General features: G+C 43.6%; 1 protein-coding gene across 4 annotated transcripts in view; it reads right to left on the bottom strand.

Annotated features, from left to right (window-relative positions):
- USP45 (ubiquitin specific peptidase 45) overlaps nt 1-25709 on the bottom strand; it is a 55150-nt gene extending 29441 nt beyond the window's left edge. For 2 of the 4 annotated variants that reach the window (XM_075414319.1, XM_075414323.1), the window contains exons 1-8: nt 25613-25709; nt 17342-17451; nt 15207-15376; nt 13460-13563; nt 12858-12958; nt 3797-3942; nt 2402-2497; nt 222-352 (exon numbers count right to left, since the gene is read on the bottom strand). In XM_075414319.1, coding sequence (XP_075270434.1) covers nt 222-352; nt 2402-2497; nt 3797-3942; nt 12858-12958; nt 13460-13563; nt 15207-15376; nt 17342-17441 — 848 coding nt within the window. In that variant the 5' untranslated portion in view covers nt 17442-17451; nt 25613-25709. Of the gene's footprint in view, nt 1-221; nt 353-2401; nt 2498-3796; nt 3943-12857; nt 12959-13459; nt 13564-15206; nt 15377-17341; nt 17452-24275; nt 24371-24901; nt 25257-25612 lie in introns of those variants that run through there. The other 2 variants (XM_075414321.1, XM_075414320.1) reach the window with 2 other exon arrangements.
- Between the last annotated feature and the right edge of the window lie 801 nt (nt 25710-26510).

Below are 26510 nucleotides of genomic sequence, written 5' to 3'. Positions count from 1 at the left end.
TTACCGGTTACGGACCGGGTCACACATTTCACAAAGAGCAGGTACAACCCTGGAGCACAACAAGGAGCCCTGCAACTTTAAAACGCAATGAAAACATTCTCTGGACTGCCCAGTAAAACTCTAATGGCACCTTAGAAAGGACAACAGACACGGTATGCTTAGAAACGTATTACTGGAAACTACAAATAAATGAATCAGTAAAAGATACTGACAACACGTACTTTTGACAAAGCTGGCTGAACAGCACTTTGGGAGAAAGAGGACCTTTTCCAGCCTCCCTCATGCTGTGAAGGAACAAGAACATCGCTGAAGTCAAGGGTCCGGGGCTGGAGAGGTTTACCACCAAAGGATCCTTCAAAGCAAAGGTAAATTGCACATCAGATTTCAAAGTCAATGACATGCAAGACTTAACTCAAGTCAGTACATTTATGACAAAGAACAATGTAACTTTCAGTCTGAGAGTGTTTTGGGTTTTTTTAAAAAATGCTGATGTCACCTACATGACTGAAATAGTTAAGAGAAAGCTTATTATTTAAGCAGTAATAGCTGCAAAACCAAACAATTCTCATCGAGCAAATTGGTTGGTAACCAACAGTGTTGGAAACAGGCATGTCAACGAGCCAGTCTGATTCTCACACAAACAGACGGCCTCCTGTATGACCTGCTTCACTCTTACGCCCACGCGCACTAAAAGTCTGTTGGAGCGACAGCACGGGCGTACTCCTCCGTCAGCCAGCGTAAGACGGAGCTCAGCAGCACTCTGTCTGCACAACCTTAGGGACAGGGTGGCCAGCTTCTCTGACGCGTGAGCCCCACACTGGAATTTCCGCATGTCCAAGAGCCATAGAAACACACCGCGTTCCTCCAGGAACCCGGCATCCCGAAGGCACCCCCAGGCACAGGGTGCACCCCGCACAGCCCCTCCTGGTGCGAGGCTCACCCCAGCCGGCTGGTCCCAGGGCTGGAAGAAGCCGGCCAGCAGCCACCCGAGCCAGCCGGCGCTGCCTGCGTGCCACAGGCACCTCAATGGCCACAGATGGCCAGCTCTCCCTAATGCGCTCCCAGGTTCACCATACGTGACCACAATGCTTCCTGCCAGCTCGCCAGACTCACAAAAAGAGAGTACAACTCCCGGACAAACAACTAGAGAGGCTGCCTTGTCCAGAAAGCAGATCTACAAAAAACATAAGCACTATGGATACACACAAAGATAAAGTATTTGCATTATACACACTGTCAAAAGGCAGAAAAATACCCTTTACCAAGTGGGAAGTTGGGAGTTTCTACATTACTATTAGTTACACTACTGCAGCCTTCTAATCCTGTGTTGACATACAAAGACCAGAAAACACAGTCTTTGCTCTGAAGATCTTATTTCACATTGTGAGCATTGCCATTAAACAAAAAATAAATCTTTCAACCTTACGGCTGTGCAAGTTTCACATCAAGCATAAGCCAGGGTACCACTGGCTTTCTAAGCCTCCGGGCACAAACAAGCTCCAGGCCTCCACCATGGCTCAGGATAACTTAGTGAAACGTGTTGCTGCTCAGAATTGCCACTGGAGGTAACGCAGACAGCCATGCACTGATTTCACACTGTTCTTGCCTGGAGAAGCTATGAACGTCACCGACAGCAACATACAGAAATCTCCATCGTATCAGAGGTATCTGAAACAGAATCCCACCCTTCAACCCTCCCTGCCACCAGTGAGCTCCCAGCAAACAGCAGAAAAAGAAAAGGAAAAAAAAGAAAAAAAGAAAAAATCCTCTGTAAATTGCTTTCTTTAGCTAGCAGAGGGAAAGGGTTAATACCTTTATTGCCAACAACATACTATGAAAACCCAAGTCTCTCTAAGACACGGCCAGGAACAGCAGCATACTCTTTTCATTATAACCACAGGAGTCTCTTTCCCATATGCCTGCAATGAGCTTGAGGACAAGAAATTTGGTCCTCACTCAAATTTTGGTTCTCCCAGTTTAATCCTCTGGTCCGTGAAGCACATCATAAATTTTACAAGCCTTATCAATGAAGGGCTGGGACAGACTGGAATAAAATATTCCATGAGCACTTTTACAGCCAAATATACTATTTCCTGTATCATACATTCCTCCTGTAGAAATTCAATGGGGAAACAAAAATAAGCCAGCCACTCTTTCTTAAGGTCAGGCATTATTTGCTACTTCAGTGTCACAAAACGTGAAAGGAATTAATTATTCCTCCTCCTCCAGGGTTGAATAATTAATTTTGTAAAAGCAGTTCACAAATACCATAAACCAGCTAAACAATTAAAAGGCAAAAGAAACGGGAGAGTAAGACTGTATCTTTAACGGAGATGTGATTTCCCATCCTCCAGCTTCTTCCCATATTTCCCTAAATTTGCGTTTCTCACTGCGTACTTACCAATTGGGAGTCTGAAGTATGACAGATTTTTAACTTTGTTCCTTTTTCCTTCATCTCATACATCAGTTCATTTAGTATGTGAGTCTGTGCCAAGTTCTTAAAGAAAAAAAATATAAACCCAAGAAACATACACTTAACTTTCAACTACACATTTTTCTTTAGTTATAAATTCTAGCTTCAGGGATAGACAAAACCAGATATATTTCATAATGCACAACCGAGGTTTAAACCACTTTTTCTAGTGGTCTGGCTATCACCCTTATAAGAGCCAAGATCATTGATTTCCAACTGGTTTTAGAATTGTACCAACTTCTGTTTCTGTAATTACAAAATAGTTTCCTAGTAATATTTTTTTTTATTTTTTGTTGAAGAACAAGATTATTTTCTTTTTTTCTTGTTTTTATGGTGAGGACATTAGTATCAGAAATCATTTATTTCTTTTAAAATCTAGAGTCCCCTTCATCGTGCCCCAAGAAGCGTGAAGGCTTTGGCACACTGAAAAGCATTACCTCCCTGAATTTAAGAGAGAAACCAACCCAACCCAACATATCTCAGCCCTGTTTCTTTATTTTTGGTTAACTTTGACTACAGATCACTTAGGTTTCTAAAATGCTCAAAGTATGGACCAAGAACAATTTCCAGTAATTCTGCTCCTTACAAATTTACTATTTGTTTATTGAGTTCTGTAATCACCACCATAAACGCAAGGTAAAGAGTGCCAGTTCAGAACATCTCTGTAGCAGTTTTCTCTCATTTGTTCACTCCTGTCTGCAGATATACAGACGTCTCCGCTCAACTGACAAGCAATAGGATGGTCCAATATAAAACCCGCTAAGCCTGCTGCTTTTTTGAGGATGTTGGAGTAGCTGTATGCTCAACATCAATGAAAGTGTATTAGTATAGCTCATTCCTCCTCTTCCGGTCAGAAAAAAACCCTAATCAACAAAAGTACTTTTAAGTACTTTTATAACTGCATCCATTGTAGGGGCTTAAAATCATCACAATGCACTGTGCAGACATTTACATTATGCATAAAGTACCACTTTTCACACCCACCAGTATGGTAAATACTGTGCATTACTCACGACTGCCTAATGCTGAACTACAAATAAAACCATACGCTACAGTACAACCCACACACATATGCAGTGTGTAAAACACTTGACATTTTCATTTGTCTCATTACTCTGAAAAATGCTACTGATTTGGGAATTCTTTTTTTGTTGTAACAGGAAATCTTGCTTGGATAGCAGAGTAAAAAGAATTGGAAAAGGACCTTCAGAAAGCAGAATGAAGACTGATAACAGCCAGAACCTTTTCTGAAGTCCACAGTTTGTACAGACTAATTATTTCTTAAATGTATTAAGAGAAAGCTGTATGATCTTTCCATCTTACCTGCATGACAGCGTTAAAAAAGCATGTATTTCCTAAATTATTTATTCCTTTGATGGGAACAGATGCACCATTACCAGAACTTTTTCCTTTCAATATTTCACTTGTTTCACTGTTTTCTTCACGGAGTCGTATGATTTTTGATGAACCTATAATTAAACTATAGATTAATATCACTATATAATTGCATAGTTTAATCAAGTCAGTCCTTCCATGGATTACATTTATAATTTTTAACATATGCTGAAAGATACCTTGATGGTACTCGAAGCTGCTTTACGTAATCTTTAGAAAAAAAAAAGATACATCAGCAGTTAAATGCCTAGGAAAACATAACCCCCCCAACAACTACATATATCCAACAAAACCTTCCACAAGAACTATACTGTCCTGTAAGACTGTAACTTCTTCAACTACCCAAGCAACAAAGTAAAATGGGCTCTGTTAGTTTATTAACAATAGGCAGTTAAGATGTACGCTCATTAGACACACTAAACACAAAGGCTGCTTTTCGGTGCATTTGAAGAGAGGTAACCAAAAGTTACCACCTGAATGCTGCCAGTCTTCATCAATTATTGCGCTCTGGTTGAGTTGCCTTGTAGGACTCGGCCAACAGCCAAACCAGAGTTGCTAACAGTTTCCCCAAACACTACATTTGCTCCTCCACCCGCCCCCCTTTCTCACAGCCTGAGGACTGGCTAATACAACCCTAATGCATACAGTGCTGCTGTTTTAATTTTAAACAACAAAAATTTGATAAAACTGCAATGGAATATGCTACCAGTATTACGTCCATGTATTTCCCTATTTTCCTTATTATTTAAACACAGGAGAGGCAGTAAAGTTAGACAGTCATTAACTTGTAGCCTAGAGGTAATGGAAAGGACTCGAGATAATGATATTTAGCCTCAAATTCTACTAGCAACTTTCATATTGTCGTGGTTGCAGGACTAAATATGAACATTACTGACATTTGCAGTGTCTTAAATATTGATTAACAATGCATGTCAATGTAAACGAGTTATGGACTTAATAGATGCCAAGAGCCGTGATGCTGCAATCTCTGTCTTGACATATGAATTCATATATTTGTTCTAATGAGTTTCACATTGAAGTCTCATTAAAGTGTTCTTGAGAAATAACTAACAGGCCCATTTACGTTAATGAAATGCTCATGCCAAAAGGTTATTTTTTGTACACTCCTAGGTAGTTTCTTGCTTAGAAGATGAGAAAACATAATTCAGTAAAAAAATAAGTCCTTAAAGTATCTATTGTATCTGGCAACAAGCTTCCGACACAGTTTGTCTGCACCCTATAGTGCCATCGAGGCATAATTTTTTTTTCAAACTGTATCCCAATTTGTCAAAACGCAGTCAGATGTGCTTTGCTGTTTAAAAACATTTTTAAATGTTCTTGGTAATACTGCTTACACAGCTTTAAAGTATTCTCCTTTCCACTCATGTGGAAAATTAAGACAGTAGAAGGGCAAAGCAAGGCACCAAATTCTCCTCGAAAAAGCAGACAAAGTGTTTTTGAATACAACGAATGACAAACGGCTTGGGAGCTGCTCACACCCTGAAACAGTCACTGTTTGATGGGCCACACGCAGCAGCGCCTTTTAATTGACATGCTTAAAAGGGGCATGCTACAGTGTCTGAGACTTGTCCACCCACACAGAGCTTCAAAATAATCGCAGCAGGAGAATGAGCACTCCACGCGTCTGCAGCTCGAAGGCACTGCTCACTCTCAGAAATTTCAGAATGTAAGCGGAGACTTTTTCCCCTCAGAAAAGTGTGCCATACAGAAAAGTGCTGGGGAGAAGAGATGGTTAAAAAAAAAAAAAAAAGGAGGGGAAAAAAAAAGCCAAAATTGTGTAAATAATTTGTGTATTAGTATACCACAGTTGTTGCATTTATCCATCGGCATTCGAAAACATCTGGGACAGCATCTTAAAGTAAACAATGTTCACAAGGCCATCTGGACAAAACTGCAGGCAAAAATTAAAGCATAAGCATATGGAAAAGCAGATTTTTCTCTTCCCTTTAGCAGTACAGGATGACAAATGTCAAACCTAGATCTGTCCACGCTTCACTGTGCTATGCTTTGCAGCACCACCTGGCTCTCCTTGCACAGCCACCAAATATGGACAGCATTGCCACAGCGGACCATATCTGCAGGGCAAACTCGATAAAAGCATTTCACTTCATGGTTAAATGGCAGCTTCACACAAGTAGCAAGGTTCCATTTGCTGAACCTTACATATAAATTATTTAAGGGGGAAAACAAAGCCGAAGCATCCAGCTTTGCAATAGGAGCTGGATGAATACGCAATTATAAAACACAATAAATAAGAACCAGACATCCAATTGCCACAAAGCTGGATAATTAGTATAGGGATAAGGAGAAGTAGTAGTAAATTAAGAAAAAGCCTGTATGTTGTTACTGAAGTCTAGGAACCTCCTCTCCTTCAGAAGGTTTTAATCACTGCCTCTTGATTTTTTAATACATTTTACAAACACAATCCACATCACATTGTACTAGTTTTTTGTATCTGTGAAAAAGTCTTGACAGAAAAGCATTGCTTTGCCATTACAAACATTATCTGCCGCCTCGCTTATTCCATGCAGATATTTCTAAGGACATACACAGAGCCAGGGGAGGGACAGCAGTTTTTAATTTAACTCTGCTCAGTGTCCCCAGCTCAGCGATAAATGACAGACAGGCCTGAAGCTCAATGTTTAGCTGACATGTGAAGAGTTGGTCAGTCTTAATAGAAGACGCTGGTAATGACTGTGATAGCTAATACTTCTACAGATCGGGGCTGCAGGGGCCTTCTGCAAGATTAACCCAAGGCTACAAGCATGTTATTAATCAAAAGCGTAATACATAATTTTTTTAAAGTGAATTTGCACTGAACTGTTCCACAGACTCTCGCTGACACAATCTTGCAATTCTGTAATGTTTTAACAGGCATCCTTCTGGATATGAAAAGTGACTTTTACACCAGTACAGTCACAACAAGGACCCCAGCATAAGGATTCCATCAACACAGCTGTCGTCCGCTGCTGCCCACAAGGGCCTCCAGCTCCTGGCCAAACAGCGTTTGGAGAAAAGAAGTACTCCAAGCTATCCGGCTGCCTGCAGCCGTACCTGTTGTGAAGGGCCTCGTTAACGTTAACCAGAGCAAGGCAGATGAAAAGCACAAAAGTAATTAAATTCACAGATTGATTTCTGTCCGTAGTTCACTATTACACCCTTTAGAGAGCTGAGGCGGTGCCCCTCGGCCTCTCTGCCCTCCTCAGGCAGGGCGGATGGACATCAGCGCCAGGCAGGGCTGTCCCCCGCAGCAGGGACCGGGCACCCGGCCGCAATGGTTTCAGGGCTCACACAGCCAGACTACGCCTCTCTGCCAGGCTCCTGCTGCGGCTCCGCTGCAGAGGTGGCCTTTCCTCATCCAGTCACCCAGGGAAAACTCCCATCCAGGTTGTGCCATGATGGCCACCACCTCCTTTTCCCTCAGCAAAGCATGCCTGGCCACAGCGATGCCCTGCCAAGGCCCACTGCCCAGCACACTGGGTCAGTGTGCCTCCAGTCCCACCATGACATCCACCCCAGCTCTCCATCCAGCCCCTGACACTGGGTCAGCATGCCTCTGGTCCCACCACGAAGTTCACCCCAGCCCTTGCTCCTTCGGCTCTCTGACAGTGGCCTTTGTGCTTGGGCACAGCCTTTGTGGTCAGCAAAGCCTCCCGACGCCACCCTGCTCTCCCCCATGCTGGCAAGCCCCTTTCCACCAGACCCAGAGGAAGGAGGACAGCGGTCAGAGACTGCTCTTCTGCCACAGCTCTCGCTTGCAATGCACTCTTGTCTTGCCACTCTTTTCTCCAGCTTTCTTTTTAACCTGCTTCTGCTCGCCTGTAGTCTTAGAATCATAGAATCATTAAGGTTGGAAAAGACCTCTAAGATCATCAAGGCCAACCGCCAACCCAACACCACCATGCCTGCTAAACCATGTCCTGAAGTGCCACATCTACATGGTTTTTGAACACCTCCAGGGATGGTGACTCCACCACTTCCCTGGGCAGCCTGTTCCAGCACCTGACCACTCTTTCAGTAAAGAAATTTTTCCCAATATCCAATCTAAACCTCCCCTGACACAACTTGAGGCCATTTTGTCTTGTAAGCTCTCCAGAGGCAGGGAACATCGTTTTGTCCCACAGCTGCACAGCACTGACCTCATGGGTACGAGACTGAGGTTTCTAAGCCCATCGTTAACATCGGCTATGATTTGGCCCTTGAATGAGAGCAAGCCACCGGACCACGTGTACGAACACACACAGTGCCTACGCACTGACTTGCAAAAGATGCTCAGAAAACTTACTGCGTGTTCCCTAGCCCTTTGTTTTGCCAGTCTTTCAAACATTTGCAGCGCACATGGACTTCTGTACCACCCTTGCTGAAACTGAGCTGTGCCCGGGGGTGCAGATGGTATGCAAGCAAAAAGATAAATGACATCCAATTTTTCTTTCAGACGGGGGAGTAAGCATTTTTGCTCATCTTTTCAATGCAACTTTTTTTTTTTTTAATTAAAAATGAGGGTTCCAGGAATATGCACTTTTATTCCAAGGTCAAGCCTTCTCTATTGAATACGACTCTGGTACTTCAGTTGAAGGTCTTCACAGTAAACACAAGATAATAGATGGCCTTTCTTTTACCAAGTTCTCATCGTGCTGTATTATGAAATGCTACTAAACTGTCTGGCACTCCTTTTTTATTTAAAAAAATTAAATTTTTTTTTTCAACACTGCAGAACAATGAGAATCTAACCTTAGCAAAACAGCACAGTTCTCTCCTGAAATGGCCACTAGCTTACGTTTTAAAAGCCCAGTTTCTCTTGCAGTGTTAAAATCCTACCAAATTAAAGATTACAACCACAATTTTATTCCTTTAGAATAGAATGGAATAAATTCTTCCTTCTGTTCTGCCAGAATGTTACAAACCAAAAAACACCTCGGCCCAGGGTGAAAGAGCAAGCTGTTCTGGGACCAATTTTGATCTTCTATGCTCAGATAACTTGTGCTACACCTCACAAATAAAGAAGTACATGGATAGGAAAGGGAAGAATCTGTGGATAAAAATGACAGGATGTCTAAAAATTTTTTTGCCAATGCTTCAGTTTTCATTTCTTTGCAATGTGTATAATTAACAGTAGCCCCTAACAAGGAAGCAAACCTGAAAGACAAATTTATGACTGACAACAGAAATATCTTCTTGCTGAAGTGTATCTCAGATTTAGAGAATCAACGTATTCTGCTTTATTTTGCTAGTCAATTTTCTTTTTAAGTAGATAGAATGGGCTTACATGACTGCAAGCTCCAAACTGCACACAGTAAAAATCAGTTATGAAAGAACACAACTATTTTTTTTCAGTGCGATCCTTTGTCAACTGCTAATACCCAGACTAATGCAAATCTGAAAAGTTATTCAACATACTATTTATTTTTCCATACAAGTTAACACCAGTTACTTGTACTGTAAAATTATGTATTTTTTAATCTTTGTTTTACATCAGTTACATCCATTAAAAAAGAAACCAAGTCTAACTTTTGCAGCTGAACTTACTAGCAAAATCTCCTTCCTCTGCTTGACCGTCCCAACAATAAATGTAACTACAAAAGTTGAGAATAAATATTCTTCCTTCACATTCTATTGCCATACAAACAAATTTAATTAACTGTTCTATCAAAAAAAAGAGTATGTTATCTTATGTCTCCACTGATGTCTAATTTGGCTTTTGTACAGGAAGATACGTGTAACATTCACTTTTAAGAATGCAAAACAATTTATTTTCTCCAGCAAATGAGCAGACACACAGCTCGCAATGTCTCAGCATGGTTTCTGTGTACTACATGTGCATTATGTCCATGTGAAGCTCACAAGTGTGCCACACGGACAATACTGCACCTGCCTTCCTGTGAAAATCATCATGGCCTGCTAACCTTGTCCACAAAACAAATTTCTGGGTGGTACACCCTACAAGCCAATCTTGCTTTATTCTTCTATCTTGTGCCCAACATGACCTCTTAACCAAACAGACTCCTCTGGAAAAAAAAAAAAGGAAAAAAAAAAAAAAAAAAAGGGCAGGCATTGCTGGGTACAACAAACCATAGGATCAGATGCGAAAATCACACAGCTGCAAGCATTCTTTTGGGAACCCAGCACTGGGATTTATCTCAATCGCTTAATGTAATTACAAAAGTCAGTCATGTAGTAGTAATGTAATTTGCACATTTTTACAGCTGAAGTGAAGTTGAATCTTTATGAGAGGCCGAGTGAAAAGCAGGGATCCTGCTGCCACACTATTCCACCACATTAGTACCAAATGACAAGCATTTTGCTTTTGTTTATTTTCCAAGATGCATTAATTAGGAAATCTATATAACCCTCCCTTACATGTTTAAGCTGATTATTTTACCTTTAAATGAGTCCTACACTTTCCAGAACTAAAAAAAAAAAACCTAGCAGCCCTCATCTGTTACTTATATCCATGTTCATACTGCATTTATGCAGAAATTTCTACACAATGCCATTTGAATTTTAATGATGCACCATGCCAACCAGTTGTTATAACAGAAAGAAATCCAGACATAAGATGAATTGTGGTTACAGTGCCACATTCTGATATGAAAATTGTCTTCACTTTGGCTGCTTTTTTGGGAAGACACAGAAAAGCAATGGGGAAAAGCACAAGACTGATTTTTAAGTGGGAAATATGAATTATTAATTGTCAGTTTTATACTACTTGTTTCCTCACAAGTTATTTTTCATTTATTTAAAATCAGTTTATTTTTATAACGGCTGGAGATGCAAAATAAGTTTTAAAAATGTAAGCCAACTAGTAAAGGATGACAGTTCTACTGCAAATATCACTGTAACATGAAATAAAATACTACACTTAAAAAAAACCCCAAAAGATAGGTTGTCGATAGTAGAGTTAATTTTCACTGTTACACTTTGTGTCCTTTGTGTTCTGGACAACAGTATGAACTACATTTTGATTTCAGATTTTATTTATTAAAAATCCTTAAAGGCAGTCTAATTTCAAGAAAAGAAAAAAACATACTTAAGTTACATTTCTTTAGGGGAAGTACCAAGTGTACCAGCCCCAGTACTTGATACAAAAGAGAAAACGCACTGCTGTTAACATTTATTGAAGAGAAACAAGCATGCCAGCTCTGCCCGGGAATCTGCCTCTCAGGCATACCCCTTGCTCACCAACGCTCGGCTGTCTCCCAGCCCCTTCCAGCCAGCAGCCTGGCCCAAAGCAACACACCACGCCAGGCAAACACCTTTTTCCTCTTTTCCTTGTCACTTAAGAAAACCCAGCAAACCGTCTCTGGGCCAACACTCCCAGAGCTCCCACGGACAGGACCCGAACTGCTCAGCGCAGCCATACCCTTGGCCTCGCAGAGAGGGTCGCTGACCTCTGCCTTTAAAAAAAAAAACCTGGAAGCACACACACGCACACTTGGTTTTTACGTGGGCACAGGCTGGCGCGTGAGCCTTCGCCCTTTGCCGGTGCAGAGCACCTTTGCCTGGCAGGGGCAACCTCCTCCGCGCACCCAGACCTCTTGCTGTCCACAGGGCCACCCTGCACGGCTCGCACACGACTGCCTCAGCTTTGGGGGACGCCAGCATCACTGTTCGCACGCTCAAAGCCAGGCACCTGCATGAGCTTGACGGACAAGGCGCGACCACGCAGACCGGCAACACACGGCCCGAGGCTCCGCAGTCTGCTGTTGGTTTCAGACTGTCCTGCACCTCCCAAAGGTGCTTCTCAGCACCACATTGTGAAAACTTTCGATATTTTGAAAATTCATAAATTAAGAATCTAAACCAGGAAGCACACAAGAGTCGTCTCACTCTGGAAGTCTTCTCCAGCAGCGCAAAACCAGAATGAAATCGTTTCCTTTAAACTACCTGAAACAAACACTACAGCACTTCCATCCGCAAGGAAGCTGCAACACCCATTTATTGCACGTGAACTTGAAACTGAAGCTGTGAACAAAAGTGAAATCACATACTGTATTTTCATTGCTCCAAGGGAAAAGATGCAAAAAGTAGCAATTTATCAATTTATTACAACTGAATAATTTAACATACAGCTTGTGACTAGATCAAAACCTGAAACATCTTTTCTTCATGTTGTTCCCCTCGAAAAGTAAGCAGCATGCAGCTAGAGGAATACCTAGTCTAATTCAGTAAAGCAATTCTTTTCCATTCTTACTTCTAACCAGTTGATTATCTCTGCTAAAAACTGCAACTAATTGTTTTAAAAGTTTACTTAAGCTAGCTTTTGTGAAGAAAATCTGGAATCCGACGCACTCTCTAAGCCACAAGCCAGAAATGTTACCGTAGGGATGAATAACAACATTATCAAGAGCAGACAGCTGAGTGCCACACATACAAAGTTCTACCTAATTATTACATATATTGAGAAGATATAGTAGGCTCCTAACATAAGAAAACAATTTAATACTATTTTCTATTAATAGAAATCAGTGTTCTATCAATTAAAACCCAGTAACATAAACGAACAGAAAGCATTACACTCAACAACAGAGTACTACAATATCCACTTAAACAAATTTAACTGTGGAAAACAAATTTAAATCAGAAAAAAAAATAAGATGCGACACATCCACACCAGGAAAATTCAGTTCATTTATGCTTCTATATAGTTTTTGTGCATAAATTTATGTGGCATCTTATTTAAGGTAACATCTTCTCTACAACAAGTTTTCTTCACTGAAGACAAAATTTGGAAAAACTGTCTTACAGTGCCCAAAATATTCTTAAACTGTAATCATACCATAGAAAAAAAAAAAAATTATGTTTCAACAGGCATCACTTGCACAAGTAATTGTGCAATTACAAACTGTATTATACTTGCATCATATATAATTTCTCAACTGTATGTTTAACAACTCAAAATCTGAAATACTCATTTTTAGAGACAGCACATTACAGATGTCTCCAGATAAAACTATTTGTGTAAACTTACTTGGTTCAGCCCTGGAACCATGTTTCTGAAGAAAGTCAACTATCTGAGCCAAAACCTTTTTGTTGCAATGTGTTGACAGCTCTTCATCACATTCATAACACCTAAACAAAAGAAGAAATGAACTGGAATTCAGGATATCTGGATGCACCTCCCAGCTCTAACAAACCCCTCTAACAACCTTATGCAAATTACTAAAGCTCTAGGTTACAATTTTTCATTCTAAAAAGAGGAATAAAATTGAATTCTCTCATCCCATATATGCCTTTCTATAGACCAGCCCCAATTCACTGTGATACTTACAGATTTAAACAATCTCAGTTTACAGGCCTGCAAATAATCATATAGAAACAAGCAGGAAGGACAAACTCCTGTAACCAGCCAACTCTCTACAGAACACAATGGACTCAAACTTCTATCTTAGTATTGATTTGTGACCCCTTTGAGAGTCTAAGGACAAACTCCTTTTCTCTCCAGAAAGCCTGCCTTTCCTCTGTATAAAGTATTCATTTTATCTGCAAGAATCATTCTCTATCATGAGAAGACAAAGCTCTAAGTGGTCCTTATATGCAAGCACACACGAACACCTGCATGCTCATTCTCACCATATGATCCATGTGCTGAGGTTGATAACAATGCAATGAGGTTCTCCGCGCGCTGTCTGGAAGTGTTTCAGAGAATGCTGGCCTTCCGAGTTCTTACTACATCCCTAAAATGGAACCATCAACACAGTAAGGGGAAAAAAAGGAAGTAGAAAAAGACTGTGTTAGTAGTATCTAAACTGCAAAAACTTTACTTCTCAAAATTAGATAGAAAGTCATAGTGCCCTAAATACTCATTTAGCATTCTCAAGGATTGAGCGGGTTTAACATTCTTTACAATCCAGCATTATAAAGATACCAATTAACTTTAAAAAAAAAAAAAAAAGAACACATTTTCTTTTTACTAGTAAAGGAAAATCAATGACAACACAAACCCAAAATCTCATCTTTTCTACTTGGAAAAATCAGAAGTATAAAAAATTATTAAGTTTGTTTTAACTTAATAGAAATAATTCCTAGCTTTTGAATAAGTATTGAATAAGTATCAACAAATGGCAAATTATGCCATTCACAAAAGTAAGAATTTTCTTTTTAAAAAGTGAATTAAATTACTATATAGCATATTTAGTCCACAGAATATTAAGGAAAGGACAGCATCACTGTTCAAGAATGCCAAAAATAAACCTCACTGCTCAAGAATGCCAAATGCATTCCAGACAGCAAATACAAAAGGCACATAAATTGGTTTTGTACTAAAAAGCCACTCATAACTCACTATTTATGTACAGTAACTTCGAAAGAAAGCATATGCAATTTTTCAAGTATCTACAGAGTGGGACTTAGAAGATTCAGGACCGCTCTCTGAATGAGGCATGAGTTTTGAAGGCTATTAATAGCACAAACATGAAAAAGCACATAGATTTAAGTCCTTTTAAAAGCCCACCTTAACTACAAATTTTCAGAGACAAGCTATATAAGTCCTCCTCAGGTCCAGTTAACTATCTTCTGAAGCCTGCTAATAGCATGTTCCTTTGCAAAATTAAATCTGTTCAGATAATACTGGTAGGAGCTGGCTTCTGTCCTTACTATAGCAAGACCTACCAAAAGTCTAAGAAAAGTGTGAAATGCTCTGTTCAGGCAACTATTAGCTGAACTAAGCATGGCATTGCCTGTAAACTGAATTTTTCTGTATCAGGCTTTACCTCACTCACAGGACAAAAACCTTCAGGTTAGGACCTGCCATTTTAAACTCCGAGGCCACGATCTGACATTATAACCAACCCAATCTAATGGCTAGCTGCCACAAAAAGCGGCATTCTCACTCCTGCACAGTCCTTTCTCCCCAGTTTCAATTAAATCTAGCAATTGAGTGTCCATAATATAAGTCGATTCAGCAATATACATATCCATTTTTTCATTCATTTGTATTTGCAGCATCTTCTGCCAGATAAGCCAGATGAACAGATGCATTTTGCAACCACAGTTCCTGGAGCCAATTCTCCATAAGTGGCAAGAGCATGCAGATGAGCAACAGAGAACAGGCAGGACCGTCACTTACTATTTGCGATGTTGAACCACACCATAACACCTAAGGCTAACCCAAAACACTGTCAAAAACCAGACAAGAAGAACACAGGGCCATGCCCCACTGCACTGAAGAAGATGAAGCAGGGACTCTCACAACTAAGCACTTATGTTACACTGCTTCAATGCAGGCAATGAGATGTCATACAGATAAGGATCTCTACCAATCATATCCTTTAGAACACGAGGGCCTATTCACCTCCGTAGATTTCCAAAGTATGCTTACCTGAAAGCCACATTTGAGACACAGCCATATGTCCGAAGGTGCCACGGGCTCACCATCACTCATCCGCCTCTCCTTCAGACATTCTGCACATATGGACCAAATGCTCTGAGCTACTGCCCTCTTCACATGGTGCACATCCACTGCTTGGCTCACGTGCTGGCAGGTTAAGCCTAGAGAAAATTACACATATTCACTTTCGCCCTTTAAAAATAATATCTATGAAAGAGAGCATGTGTACACTAAAGGAGCAGAGTCTTCAACGAATTCACCATTAGGAAAAAAAAGGGGCAAAGAACTGAAACAGGAAAAATCAGCCAGCTGCTCCCCATATACTGAATTTTATGATGATCTATTTCAGTCTTTCTATAATGAAAATCCTTTTCAAGTGAATAAACACTACCTCTTAAAAACAGATAAATTATTTTGTACAAAAGTACAAGGATTACTGTTGTACACAATTCATTCTTCTGTTTTCTTTTTGAAGGGGAGTGTTTGTCAACAGAAAATACTACATGAATCTATTTTTTGCATGTAACAACACAGGCAGCTGACCTCCTTTCCCATCTATAAAGACAGATTTCCAAATACCCATGCGTCCTTAAAACAACTGCCCATTCTGAACATGAACACTAATCACCCCATCACTGTTCTTCTCTGTCATATTATTTGTACAAAGTCCACTGCAATATCACAGAATAATCTAGGTTTGAAGGGACCTCTGAAGGCCATCTTGTCCAAGCCCTCATTCAAAGCAGGATCAAATACAACTTTACATCTGGTTGCTGATCGCTTTGTTCAGCTGAGCGTTGAATATCTTCAAGGACAGAGGTTTCACCACCTCACTAGAAAATCAGCTTTCTGTTTGACCATCTTCATGGTGAAAATAAAATAAATTTCCTGGTACCTAGCCACATTTTCCTTGCCCTTTGTCGCCTTTAGTCCTTTCATTCCAAACCTCCTACAAGAGTCTGGCTCTGCCTTCTCTATAACCACCCATCAGGTAGTCAATGAAAGAAACTACACCGCCACTCCTTCGGCTAAAGAAATACATCCCCTTCGGACCCTGTGCACACATCATGCTCTCCATCTCCTCAACCATGTGGAAGGCACGACCCACTGCTGGACCCATTCCAACAAGCTTGCTTTTATGCAGCGTGTGCACTGGGACCCCCCAGAACCTCTTCTGCCAAGCTGCTTTCAAGCCACTGATTCCCATCATGTAACTGCACATGGTTATTTTGGCCTAGGTGCCGAACCCTCTGCTCGCATTTGCTGAACTCTGTGAAGTTCCTGCCAGCCCATTTCTCCAGCCGGTCTGGGTCACTCTGAACGGCAGACCTACCCTCCAGCGTATCAACTGCTCTCCTCAATCTGTTGTCATGAAGACGACAGAGCATAGCCTCATGACAACATCAATCAGCTCTCAGCACCTGCAGATGCATCCCATCTGATCGCATGGACTTGCGCACTTCCAGTTTGCTTAACAGCTCTCAATCTTCTTCTACTCTGGACAACGTTTAACCCCAGAGCCTGCCACCAGGCTTAGGGACAAGAGAGGACCGAGGGCAGAGCTTGTTCATGAAGACAGAGGCAAAGGCAGCATTGAGCTCCTCGGATTTTTCCCACGTCTCCTGCCCCCTCAAGCAGCAGGAGGCTACACTTGCCTTAGCCTTCACTTCACTGTCACAGCATCCACACAAGCCCATCTTACTCTTCACACCCCTCACAGATTCAACTCTAACCAAGGCTGGCTTATCTAATGCCATCCCTGCGCACTCAGGGCTGCTGCAAGGGCAGCCCAAACCTGCCCCAGCCCTCTCTGCCCTTGCTTTCACCTCTTGAGCTCAGTCAGCAGCTCCCCGCTCAGCCAAGCAGCCTCCTGTCACGCGTCCTTGACCTTCCACGCACTGGGAAGGACCGTTCTCCTGCTTCGAAGGGGTTGTCACTGACCATCAACCAGCTCTCCAGCCCTTCAGGGCAGTCACATGGTGTAACAGCCAGTCCCGTTGCAAACACCTAACTGGGGATATTTCTGCTATAAATTCAAACAAGAAAAGTATTTTGTGGTATTCATCAGTCAACACAGAAGTCATAAGCCCTCAACTTCAGGGCCAGACATCACATAATGTGCTTACCTGAAATATCATCTGAAGAGTCCTCATCCTGCGGCCTGTTAGGCCTCTTGCTTCTCTTTGGCTTCTCAGGGTTGGCTCTCGATGGGTCTTTCACCCGCATCTGTTACTGACTGGGAAATAGAAACACAGGTTGCTTTAATATCTGAACACTTCATCAAATGTAGCGAGTTTCAACACTAAAAGCATGAGACCAAATCACGCATTCAAACCCCACGAACACATTTTTAGGCTTCGACTAATGTCAGCCTTTGTCTAACAAGCAGTACGAAAGCGTCAGGGATGAACCCTTAGGATCGATTTGTTATACTACACGACATTATAAATCGTATCTGTAGCTACAAGGGACACACACTGCCAGGCAGCGGTGTTAAACATTTGAGATACCAAGATTTTCTTTACTTCTGTTACTGTAAACTACTACAGAGCTCCAGCCATACCTTAGCAGAAAAACTTCATTAAAATAAAAGCTTCTCCTCCTTAACACATCTCCCTTAGGAAAGGTTTCTGCCACCATTTACCCCTGCACATTCCCTAAAAGCATTTGAGCAATTCCAAACATTTTAATAAAATATAAAAGTATTCCAAATCTCATGCAAGCGTCCTCTCCTATGAGTGAGAACAGACTGGAGTGCAAGCTGACCCCTCCATTAAACATCAGAGAATCCATATGTATGAAGCCTCTCACAGGAAATCTGGGTCATTAATCAAGGAGACCTGTGAGGAACAGAATTAAAGGATAAATATTTGCCACTAAACTTCAAAAAAAAATCCTCTGAGATTTAAGCACACCGGTCATTTTAATCAAAATCCAAATGTGAATTCACTGAAGGACTGCAGCTGCACATCACGCCAACAGCTTCTGAGGCTTACTCTACACGTTGTCTTTTAATGTTGTGCTTCATAATAATAAATTCATGTTTTCATATACAAAGCATATGAATCTAAGATAGTAAAATATTCATACATTGCAAACCTGTGAGCCATTCTGTTTAGAAAAAGAATGACATCTTGTTGCATACCACGTGCAAGTCAATAATGTCACCTGAGCACCAGTACCGAACATTTTCAAGTGTGCTACCTCATTTATGTACACGAAACCTCTAAAACGCCCTACATTTGGGAACAGCAAAAGATATATTCCTGCTACAGATCAAGCAGATAAGTCTGACAAAGTTTAAACAGCTTGTCTACTTCAGTTTTTAAATCTTCTCTGTATATGCATTCAGACCTTTGTACTACTGAAGCTCATAGGGACGCAGGAATTGACCTGTACATTGAACCCAGTATTCCCTCTCCTTCCATTATCCACGAAGCCGAGCGGCAGAACAGCCACCCGTATCGATCCAGAGCGCCACCACTGCTGGTACCCTAACAGCCCTCACTGACGCGAGGCAGGCAACCCGTACCTCAGAGCTGCCGTCCCGGGTTCCTATGGATTTGGACAGACGTCTGCATCTGCCACGCGTACTGTTAGTGCCAGAGGTTTTCTGCATGAATGTATCAATCAGAGATTTACTGCGGACAAGTCAAATTTCTGCAGAGTAGGAAAGAAACCTTTACTCTCTGCTTCCTTGCACCACCGGCTTCATGTCTCCTCAGCCTTTTGAGATGCACTTAATTTCTTTCAGAATGCTACACTTACACAGCAATCAGTTTATACTATACTAAATACCATGATGTTCTTAAATTACAGATTTCAAAACTTCCTTAAGTGTATAAAGCTTCAAGTGCTTAGACATGCAAGTGAACAATGCCACTGAATTCATCTTTTCTGATTTTCTAGGTTCATAATTCATATTCATACAGTAAGAAAGATCTGAATAGTCCATCTCTTGACTATTTATATTCAACAGATTTTAGCTTGCCTAACGTACATCAACAGTCACACATCACAGCACCCCTAGAACAGGAAAAGGTGCTTCAGACCCAAACAACTTCTAACTGTGTATTTCTGCCTTGGCATCTTATCATACATATCCGAGGTTCATACGAAACTACCCATCACCGCTTGTCGCCCTGCCACTTAACAGAGCACAAGATTCCTTGAGACATTCACGGAACAGTAAGGCCAGTACAGCTACTGTTAGAAAACCCAATATTTTACACTAAATTATGTAAAGAGTCAATAGCAAAGACAGCAAAAATGTCCTCCCTAAAGGAACGCAGTTGTGTTTAGGTTACTCAGCATTGACATAAATGATCTACGAGTTCATTTCAGGGTAACAATTTTTATCTCTTTGGACAGATTATGTAAGACTGTCCAAATCACCGAGTTCATCCAAACAAAAGTCATGTTCATATCAGTACATCTGGAGAGCTCAGATAACTTCATAAAAGAGCAATTATGGACTCAATCAGCTGAAATGCAAGCAAGTCTTTACCACCCGTGAAATCCCATGGCCAGCAGGCCAGGTGACACGGCCCGGATCGGGGCATGCACAGCCCACCGCTCAACCCCCTCTCTGGGGTCCTTCACGACACGTGGAAAAGACAGAGTGTCAGCTGGTACCCGCAGCGACTGAATGCGCGGCCTTTCTAGCCCAACACAGTCAATGCAGCATCAAGGAAGCCTGCGTTCGCACTGCAGGTTAGGGAACCCACCGAGCAATCCGGAGACTTTTCAGTCTTCTTTCAGTAAGAGCATGCAGAACAAAAAATAACACGGACCATTAGATTCATCAGTTTTCATGAACACACATATAGACAGGCATCCATCAGACAATGTTTACTGACCTGTGAGCTCTTGGAAAAGCCACAGCATATCAAGGACCTCACCAGCCGGGGTTTGTGCTTGATTTCAAAAAGCATGTAAGCGGGATAAAAGGGTAAGAGCAACAAACTATTCAGCAAGCACCCACGATGCAAGCAGCACAGTGTATACGCAGTTCTCTCTGCCCTTTTCCAGTATATTTGGAGACCGAAAACTGAACAATTTGCACAAAATGAACTTGATGCAATGAAGACTAAAAACCTCGGCAGTATTCCCATGATCTGCCTCTTTCCAACCTATTCTCCTATTTTTTTTAATATGTTCAACGAGTAATTTGTGGCTACAGCCATCAGCTGTGGAGTGGCCTAAAGGAGACAGACTCTCTCTCTTTCCCTATGCAGAAGGAATTCTCCATGAATCCTTGCCTGGAAGTCCCTTTGTGTGACAGAAAAAAATAGGGTAAGTTTTTCATTTTGTGTACATAAAATAAAGTCACAGTGCAAATTACATTTGACTAATAAATCTGACAAATGAAAACCTCCTGAATTTTGTGTTAGAAAAAGCTGATTTCAGAGGGTATGTTGGCTCCACCCTGATCTCTATTTGGCACACAGTAAAAATCTTAAGTAGAAATTATGCAGTTTCAAGGGGAAGAAACTAAAAATAGAAAGAGCTAAATCTCTTTCTTTTTAAGCAATCATTTCACACAAAACTAAGAACTAGCCCTTGCCAAACATGTTCAGATTCTTTGAGCTCAGCGTACAAGAGTTTGAAGTGTAATCATCATCACTTGCTATTCCTGGTGTACTTTTTACTTCTTAAAAGACTCCTAATGGCAGTCTGCCTACAAAAAGCTCATTAAGATCAAAAGCTCCTCACTGCAACTGCTCGTTTCCACCTTTCTAGAAAGAACAAACCACTTCAAAAGCAGCAGAATGATCTGCCTACCTAATTTTAAAGCTTCAAATTTGACAAAGTGCCAAAAATCTAAGTGCTAAATTTGTTAAGTTAAATCTAAGGTATGCCTAGACTATTTTAAATGTAAGGTATGCCTGAAACAGTCTACATTTAACAGCATTAATGTTTCTATATTTAGAAATGCACCCTCTTCATAAAGTATGTATTTAGAAATTAAACAGAGCTGGATGTAGTTCCTAAAATAAATAACTGTTACTTTTTAAAGTTTTATATTTTACTGGAACTCAGCAGAACTAGGACCAAGAAAAGACCGAAGGCTAGTGTGAACCAAAATTCACTTTTCTGGGGCAGAGGGAGGGGCAGAGAATGACCCGAAACCCAAACAGGTCGCTCCTCTTCACAGCATCTTTATGCAAGAGAGGTAGAGAAGCAAACTCCGTCTTCACTGTCGAGACTTCCCAAAACCGATGCCCATCTTACCAGCTTGCACTCCTTACTTAGAGGTTGAGTCCCTCCTCCTACAACATCTACAGCTCACTTGCTAAATTTTGAAACGTGCCACCTTACTGAGTGTTCCCATGCTGTACCTTCACTACGATGCTTGTAAGAAACCTGAACCAGATCACCAGTATGTTAAAGGAACAACCTGCTGCGCCGCCTACTACCACATCGCTGCTTCCACTCCATCTTCCAAGATCCACTTTCCCCTCCTCTTGAATTAGGGTGCCAACTCTTTCACGTAAGCGCCACACTTTTGTCCTTATCTGTGTGACACCTATCACAACATTTTTCCTGCTTCTTGATTAACTAGGAGGATTACACTTGCATTACCAAAATGCAAACAATGAGATGAAAATGGTGTAATAACCACCAGCTCATCTAAGCATACTTACCCTACGAAATATAGCCAAGTGAGTCTACAGGTACTATTTCGGATATGGGTAAGACTCTCCCCGCAGGACTGCCCATTAACTGTAAAACCTGCACTGTTAATTATTTCATAAGTGAGCATCTGAATTCAAAGAAGCAGGGGCAAATACATTCACCTCAATCCCTTAATTCATCTGAGGTATCCTAAATTCCAGCTTTCTCACCGCTTGTCAAACTTTCAAGTTAAAATAATACCATTTTACGTTGCTAATGCAAAAAAAAAACCCTGTATCACCATTATGAGGAGCTTCTGGATAGAGTCCAGCGGAAGGCTATGAGAATGATGAGGGGACTGGGGCATCTGTCCTATGAGAAAAGGCTGAGGGAGCTGGGCTTGTTCAGCCTGAAGAAGAGAAGGCTGTGAGGGGACCTAATAAATGCTTACAAATATCTGAAGGGTGGGTGTCAGGAGGATGGGGCCAGACTCTTTTCAGTGGTGCCCAGCAATAGGACAAGGGGCAATGGGCACAAACTGAAGCATAGCAAGTTCCAGCTGAACATGAGGAAGAACTTCTTTACTTTGAGGGTGACAGAGCACTGGAACAGGCTGCCCAGTGGGTTTGTGGAGTCTCCTTCTCTGGAGATACTCAAAACCTGCCTGGACATGGTCCTGTGCAGCCTGCTCTGGGTGAACCTGCTTTGGCAGAGGGGTTGGACTAGATGATCCCCAGAGGTCCCTTCCAACCCCTGCCGTTCTGTGATCACACTGAAAAGGCATAGCATGCACTGAACACAGTGAAAAATTAGCACTTTCACGTAACTTAACAGAACTGCGCAGCTGTCAACAGCAGCCTAGCACCAAAGCAAGGGGCGGAGGAACAGCACAGATAAGCAAATTAAGTCCAAAGGCCGAGATGCTCCATAGCACATCTGTGAAGGGGCTTCACGAGCTTCCACGTAACTGTCAGTACAGAAAGAAGGGCCTTGTACGGGTCAGTTATGCCAGATCTGCAGAATTGCTACATGTTTTGATGTAAGCTGCAAGTTGATATATTTTGGATGCCTGTTCTGAGCGTTACCTGTGGCATTTTGGCTTGCTTGCCGCTAGATCAAATGTCACCCAATCAGAGCAAGAACCACATCCATCATGGTTAGCAACCGGGCAGGGTCACTCATCAGCGGGCCAGGAGGCTCAGCGCTCTGACAGCCACAAAAACCTTCGCAGCAAACAAGCCCGCGACGCCTGCTAGAGCAGTAAAAGGACCAGAACTGCTGACTGGTAGTGGCAGCAACACTTCTTCCCCTGGAAAATGTCAGCTGAAATTCTGGAAGTGTCATCTCCAAGATTTCCTAGCCCAAAGGCACATCACACATCCTACACCATCATTGGAGCTCAAACACAAATCCTGACATTATACCACAGCCCTAAAAGGGCGAGACGCTGACGTACTGTTTGTGCAAGGAGCGAGACAGAGCCTTCGGACCACTAGATACAACTTTCCAAGTGACAGCAAAAATCCCACAGCATTTCTCACTTTTATTAATCCTTTTTGTCCAGCCGGCCCTACTAAACATGGTCTGTCATCATTCGTGTTTGCTTCCTGCACAATCCCCCTCGGATTTCCCATTGATACCTACCCACCACAAAAAACCTACCTTTAAGGATGAACAGCAACCTGGTATGTCCAGAAACAAGAATGAAAAGACCTTGTAACTGGGTTTATGACTAAAGTAAATAAAAGGACTGCGTGGGTAAAAGAGAAGTATTTTGATGACATATTTTTGGTGGTATCTTATGTGTGTCTTACGGAAAATTTCAGGGATCCTGGTCAATATCCAAACTCACAAAGCAAATGGTAACTTTTCCTTAGGCTCTCTATTCCACTTTAAATGCATTTGAAAAAATATGAACAAGCCAAGAGGCAAATACATCTGGGTGGATGGTCTGACATGGGTTTTCCTACATATTCATGGATATCCTTTAAAAAGCAAAACACGTAAGCACCGTAAGAAGAGCCATGGCTTGCAACTAAAGATGTTGGCCCGCAAGTGAAAACTCTGTATATGAAAAGGCAGTCAGATGACAGAGCTAACAGACCATGGACCTGCGTGACATGAACACCGACGTAAGCAGCGCCACCATCACATAAAATCTGAGGGCGTAACAACTGGAAGAGCTGGAGAACAACCAGTGAACTCACAGTATCTCAGCAGGATAACCATGCAGACAAAAACTGGGAAAAAAGTGGTTCAGGATGTCATAAGAAGAACATGAAGGGTAATATGAGCAAAGGACAAACTTCAGAGAAACACTAATTCTGTGAAGTCTAAAAAAAAAAAAAGAAGAAATAGTAAAGTAACAGCAAGTAATGAAAAGGAGCAGTGGTTGCAGCACAGTGTGTGAGACAGCAGGCTGAAGCCTACACGAGGTAGTACCTTAAGGGGAGAGCCACGCTGTACCCCTGCCTACAGGGCTGAGTCGGAGCAGACGAAGGAAGACAGTGGCTACGCGTAACTTTCCATCTGCTCTGTTGTGGGAGCCACCTAATTAACAGGGGTAAAACAGATCTAACTGTAAATGACTACAGAAGACTAGTTAGAGCTCTTTGAAAGTCAAAGTCTTGCCACCGAGAGCAAAAAATTTCATTCCATTTTCTTCCTCCATGCCAACTGCCCCAGTTTGTTTTGGTGGCACGTCTACAGCGGAACAACTCGTCTTTGATCAACGACTGACACTCACAGCGACACTCACTTCGACACTCCGTGAATCTCGCAGAAACAAAACCACAGAGCACCAGCTCTTCAGTATTTCACCAAGCAACCTGCCAATATATTTACGACCGTAGTAAGCGGCAGAGCAACTTCACAAAGGCAAGTTCACAACTCCCTGCCATCAGTCTGGCCCATGCTCACGGCACTACTACGCTTCTGCTTAAAAAGCGGGAAAACGAGAGCAGAAAGAATCCTTTACAGATGACTCCGCTTTCTACCTTGTACAAGCGGGTTGTTTAATGGAACTGGGAATCAGCTGCAGCTTCAGCCGACGCGCCGCAAGAACACACCTGGAGTTACCGCCACCTGCTTCCACCCTCTCGACGCCTCGCTGTGCTCGGGGAGTGCTGCCCCCGCACCCTGCGTCACGGCGCGAGCAGAGCCGGGGAAGGACGAAGTTCTAAAAATAACCCAGGAATCGGGGAATCAAAACAGCCACTCAAACCACGCGGTGCTCACGGGTCTCGGATATCGCGATTAATCGCGAGGGCCGTCGCCAGGCTGTGGCCTAACGACCCCCTCAGAGCCGCGCCAGCAACCACCGCGCCAGCCTGGCGACACAGGGCGACCATGTCGCGACTGCGCTCGCTTGCTGCCTCGCCCAGGGCCACGTGAACGGAGCCGGTGCCCGAAGGCGACGCCGCCGACCCTCCCCGACGCCACAGGCCGAGGGACTCGCCGCAGGCGGGAGGAGCGGGGAGGGCGGCCCGGCAGGGGGGAGGGCGGCCCGCCCGGCCCGGGCCCACGGCGGGGCAGCGCCCCCTCCCCGCGCCCCGCCCGGCTGCACCTGCGCGGCGACCCGCGGGGCGCGGCGACCCGCGGGACGCGGCTCCTCAGGCCGCGGGCCCGCCTGCCGCCATGGCGGGGCGGATCGGCCCGGCTCGCCCCGGCCCCGGCCCGGCCCGGCCCGGCCCGGCCCTCCCGCCGCGCGTCGGCTCCAGGGCTCCGCGGCACCCGGCCTGGCAGAAGCCCACCGCGGCCCCCCCCCGCCCCGTACTCACGGAGCGGCGGCGGGCGGCAGGCGGACGGGCGGGCAGGCGCGGCGGCAGGAAGCGGCGGAGGAAGCTGGGCCGCAGCCAGGGCCGCTCCGCTCCGCCCGGCGCGGCCCGCCCCCGGCCTCGCCGCGCCGCTCCCCGCCCCAGCCCGGGCGGCTCCCCGCGGGTGCCGTGCGAGCCGGCCGGGGCGGGGGCAGGTGGGGCCGGTTCGAGGGCGAAGTGCGCGTCCCGGGTGGGTGGGCCCGCTGGGAGGCCCGGCTGCGGGGCGCCCCCGAGGGGAAGGGGCGCGGCGGAGGAGAGGCCGTGCCGAAAGGCCTGGAGGTGCCGCCCGGCGTTCGTGCTCCTGGGTCTGCCCGCGGGCAGGGGTGGCGGGGAAGGGTCTGCGCCCGAGGAAGGTCTTCGAGGCAGCCGCCGCGGGAGGGACGAGGGGGAGGTTGGGGCGCAAGGTGTTGCTGGGGCACCCCTCGAAAACCGAGGGTGGAGAACCTGTAGAGGATCAGGCTGAAAGGATGGTTAGGGAAGCGCGTGGAAGTCCAAAGAAAGACCAAGATGTCAGGAAGAGTATTGTTGGAGACGCTGAGGGATTAAGCGTGATTTGATGTAGGTAGGGGGAATTCTTCAGGCACTTCAACGACAGCAGTGGCAGCTGAGCACAAAGACCTGCGGGCTGCGTAGCGTGACGCAGGAGCCCCAGGCGTGGTTTGTGGAGGCTACACGTGGAAGGGAGAAGGAGTATGGGACAACAATCGGAAACAAATCGGATCGAGAAGTGGGTTCTTCCTCCTCCACACAGGCGAGATTAGAGAATTCTTGTACTATAAGAGCAATGACTAGGTTAAAGAGTTAAAGAAAAGGAAGGAAAGGCGAACGTGTGTGAAAGGGGGATAGTGTGACATGAAGGGGA

This window comes from Opisthocomus hoazin, chromosome 2 (assembly GCF_030867145.1).
Source record: "Opisthocomus hoazin isolate bOpiHoa1 chromosome 2, bOpiHoa1.hap1, whole genome shotgun sequence".
NCBI lineage: Eukaryota > Metazoa > Chordata > Aves > Opisthocomiformes > Opisthocomidae > Opisthocomus > Opisthocomus hoazin.
The sequence above is the reverse complement of the archived record's forward strand: the minus strand, read 5'-3'. Positions and strand labels throughout refer to the sequence as shown.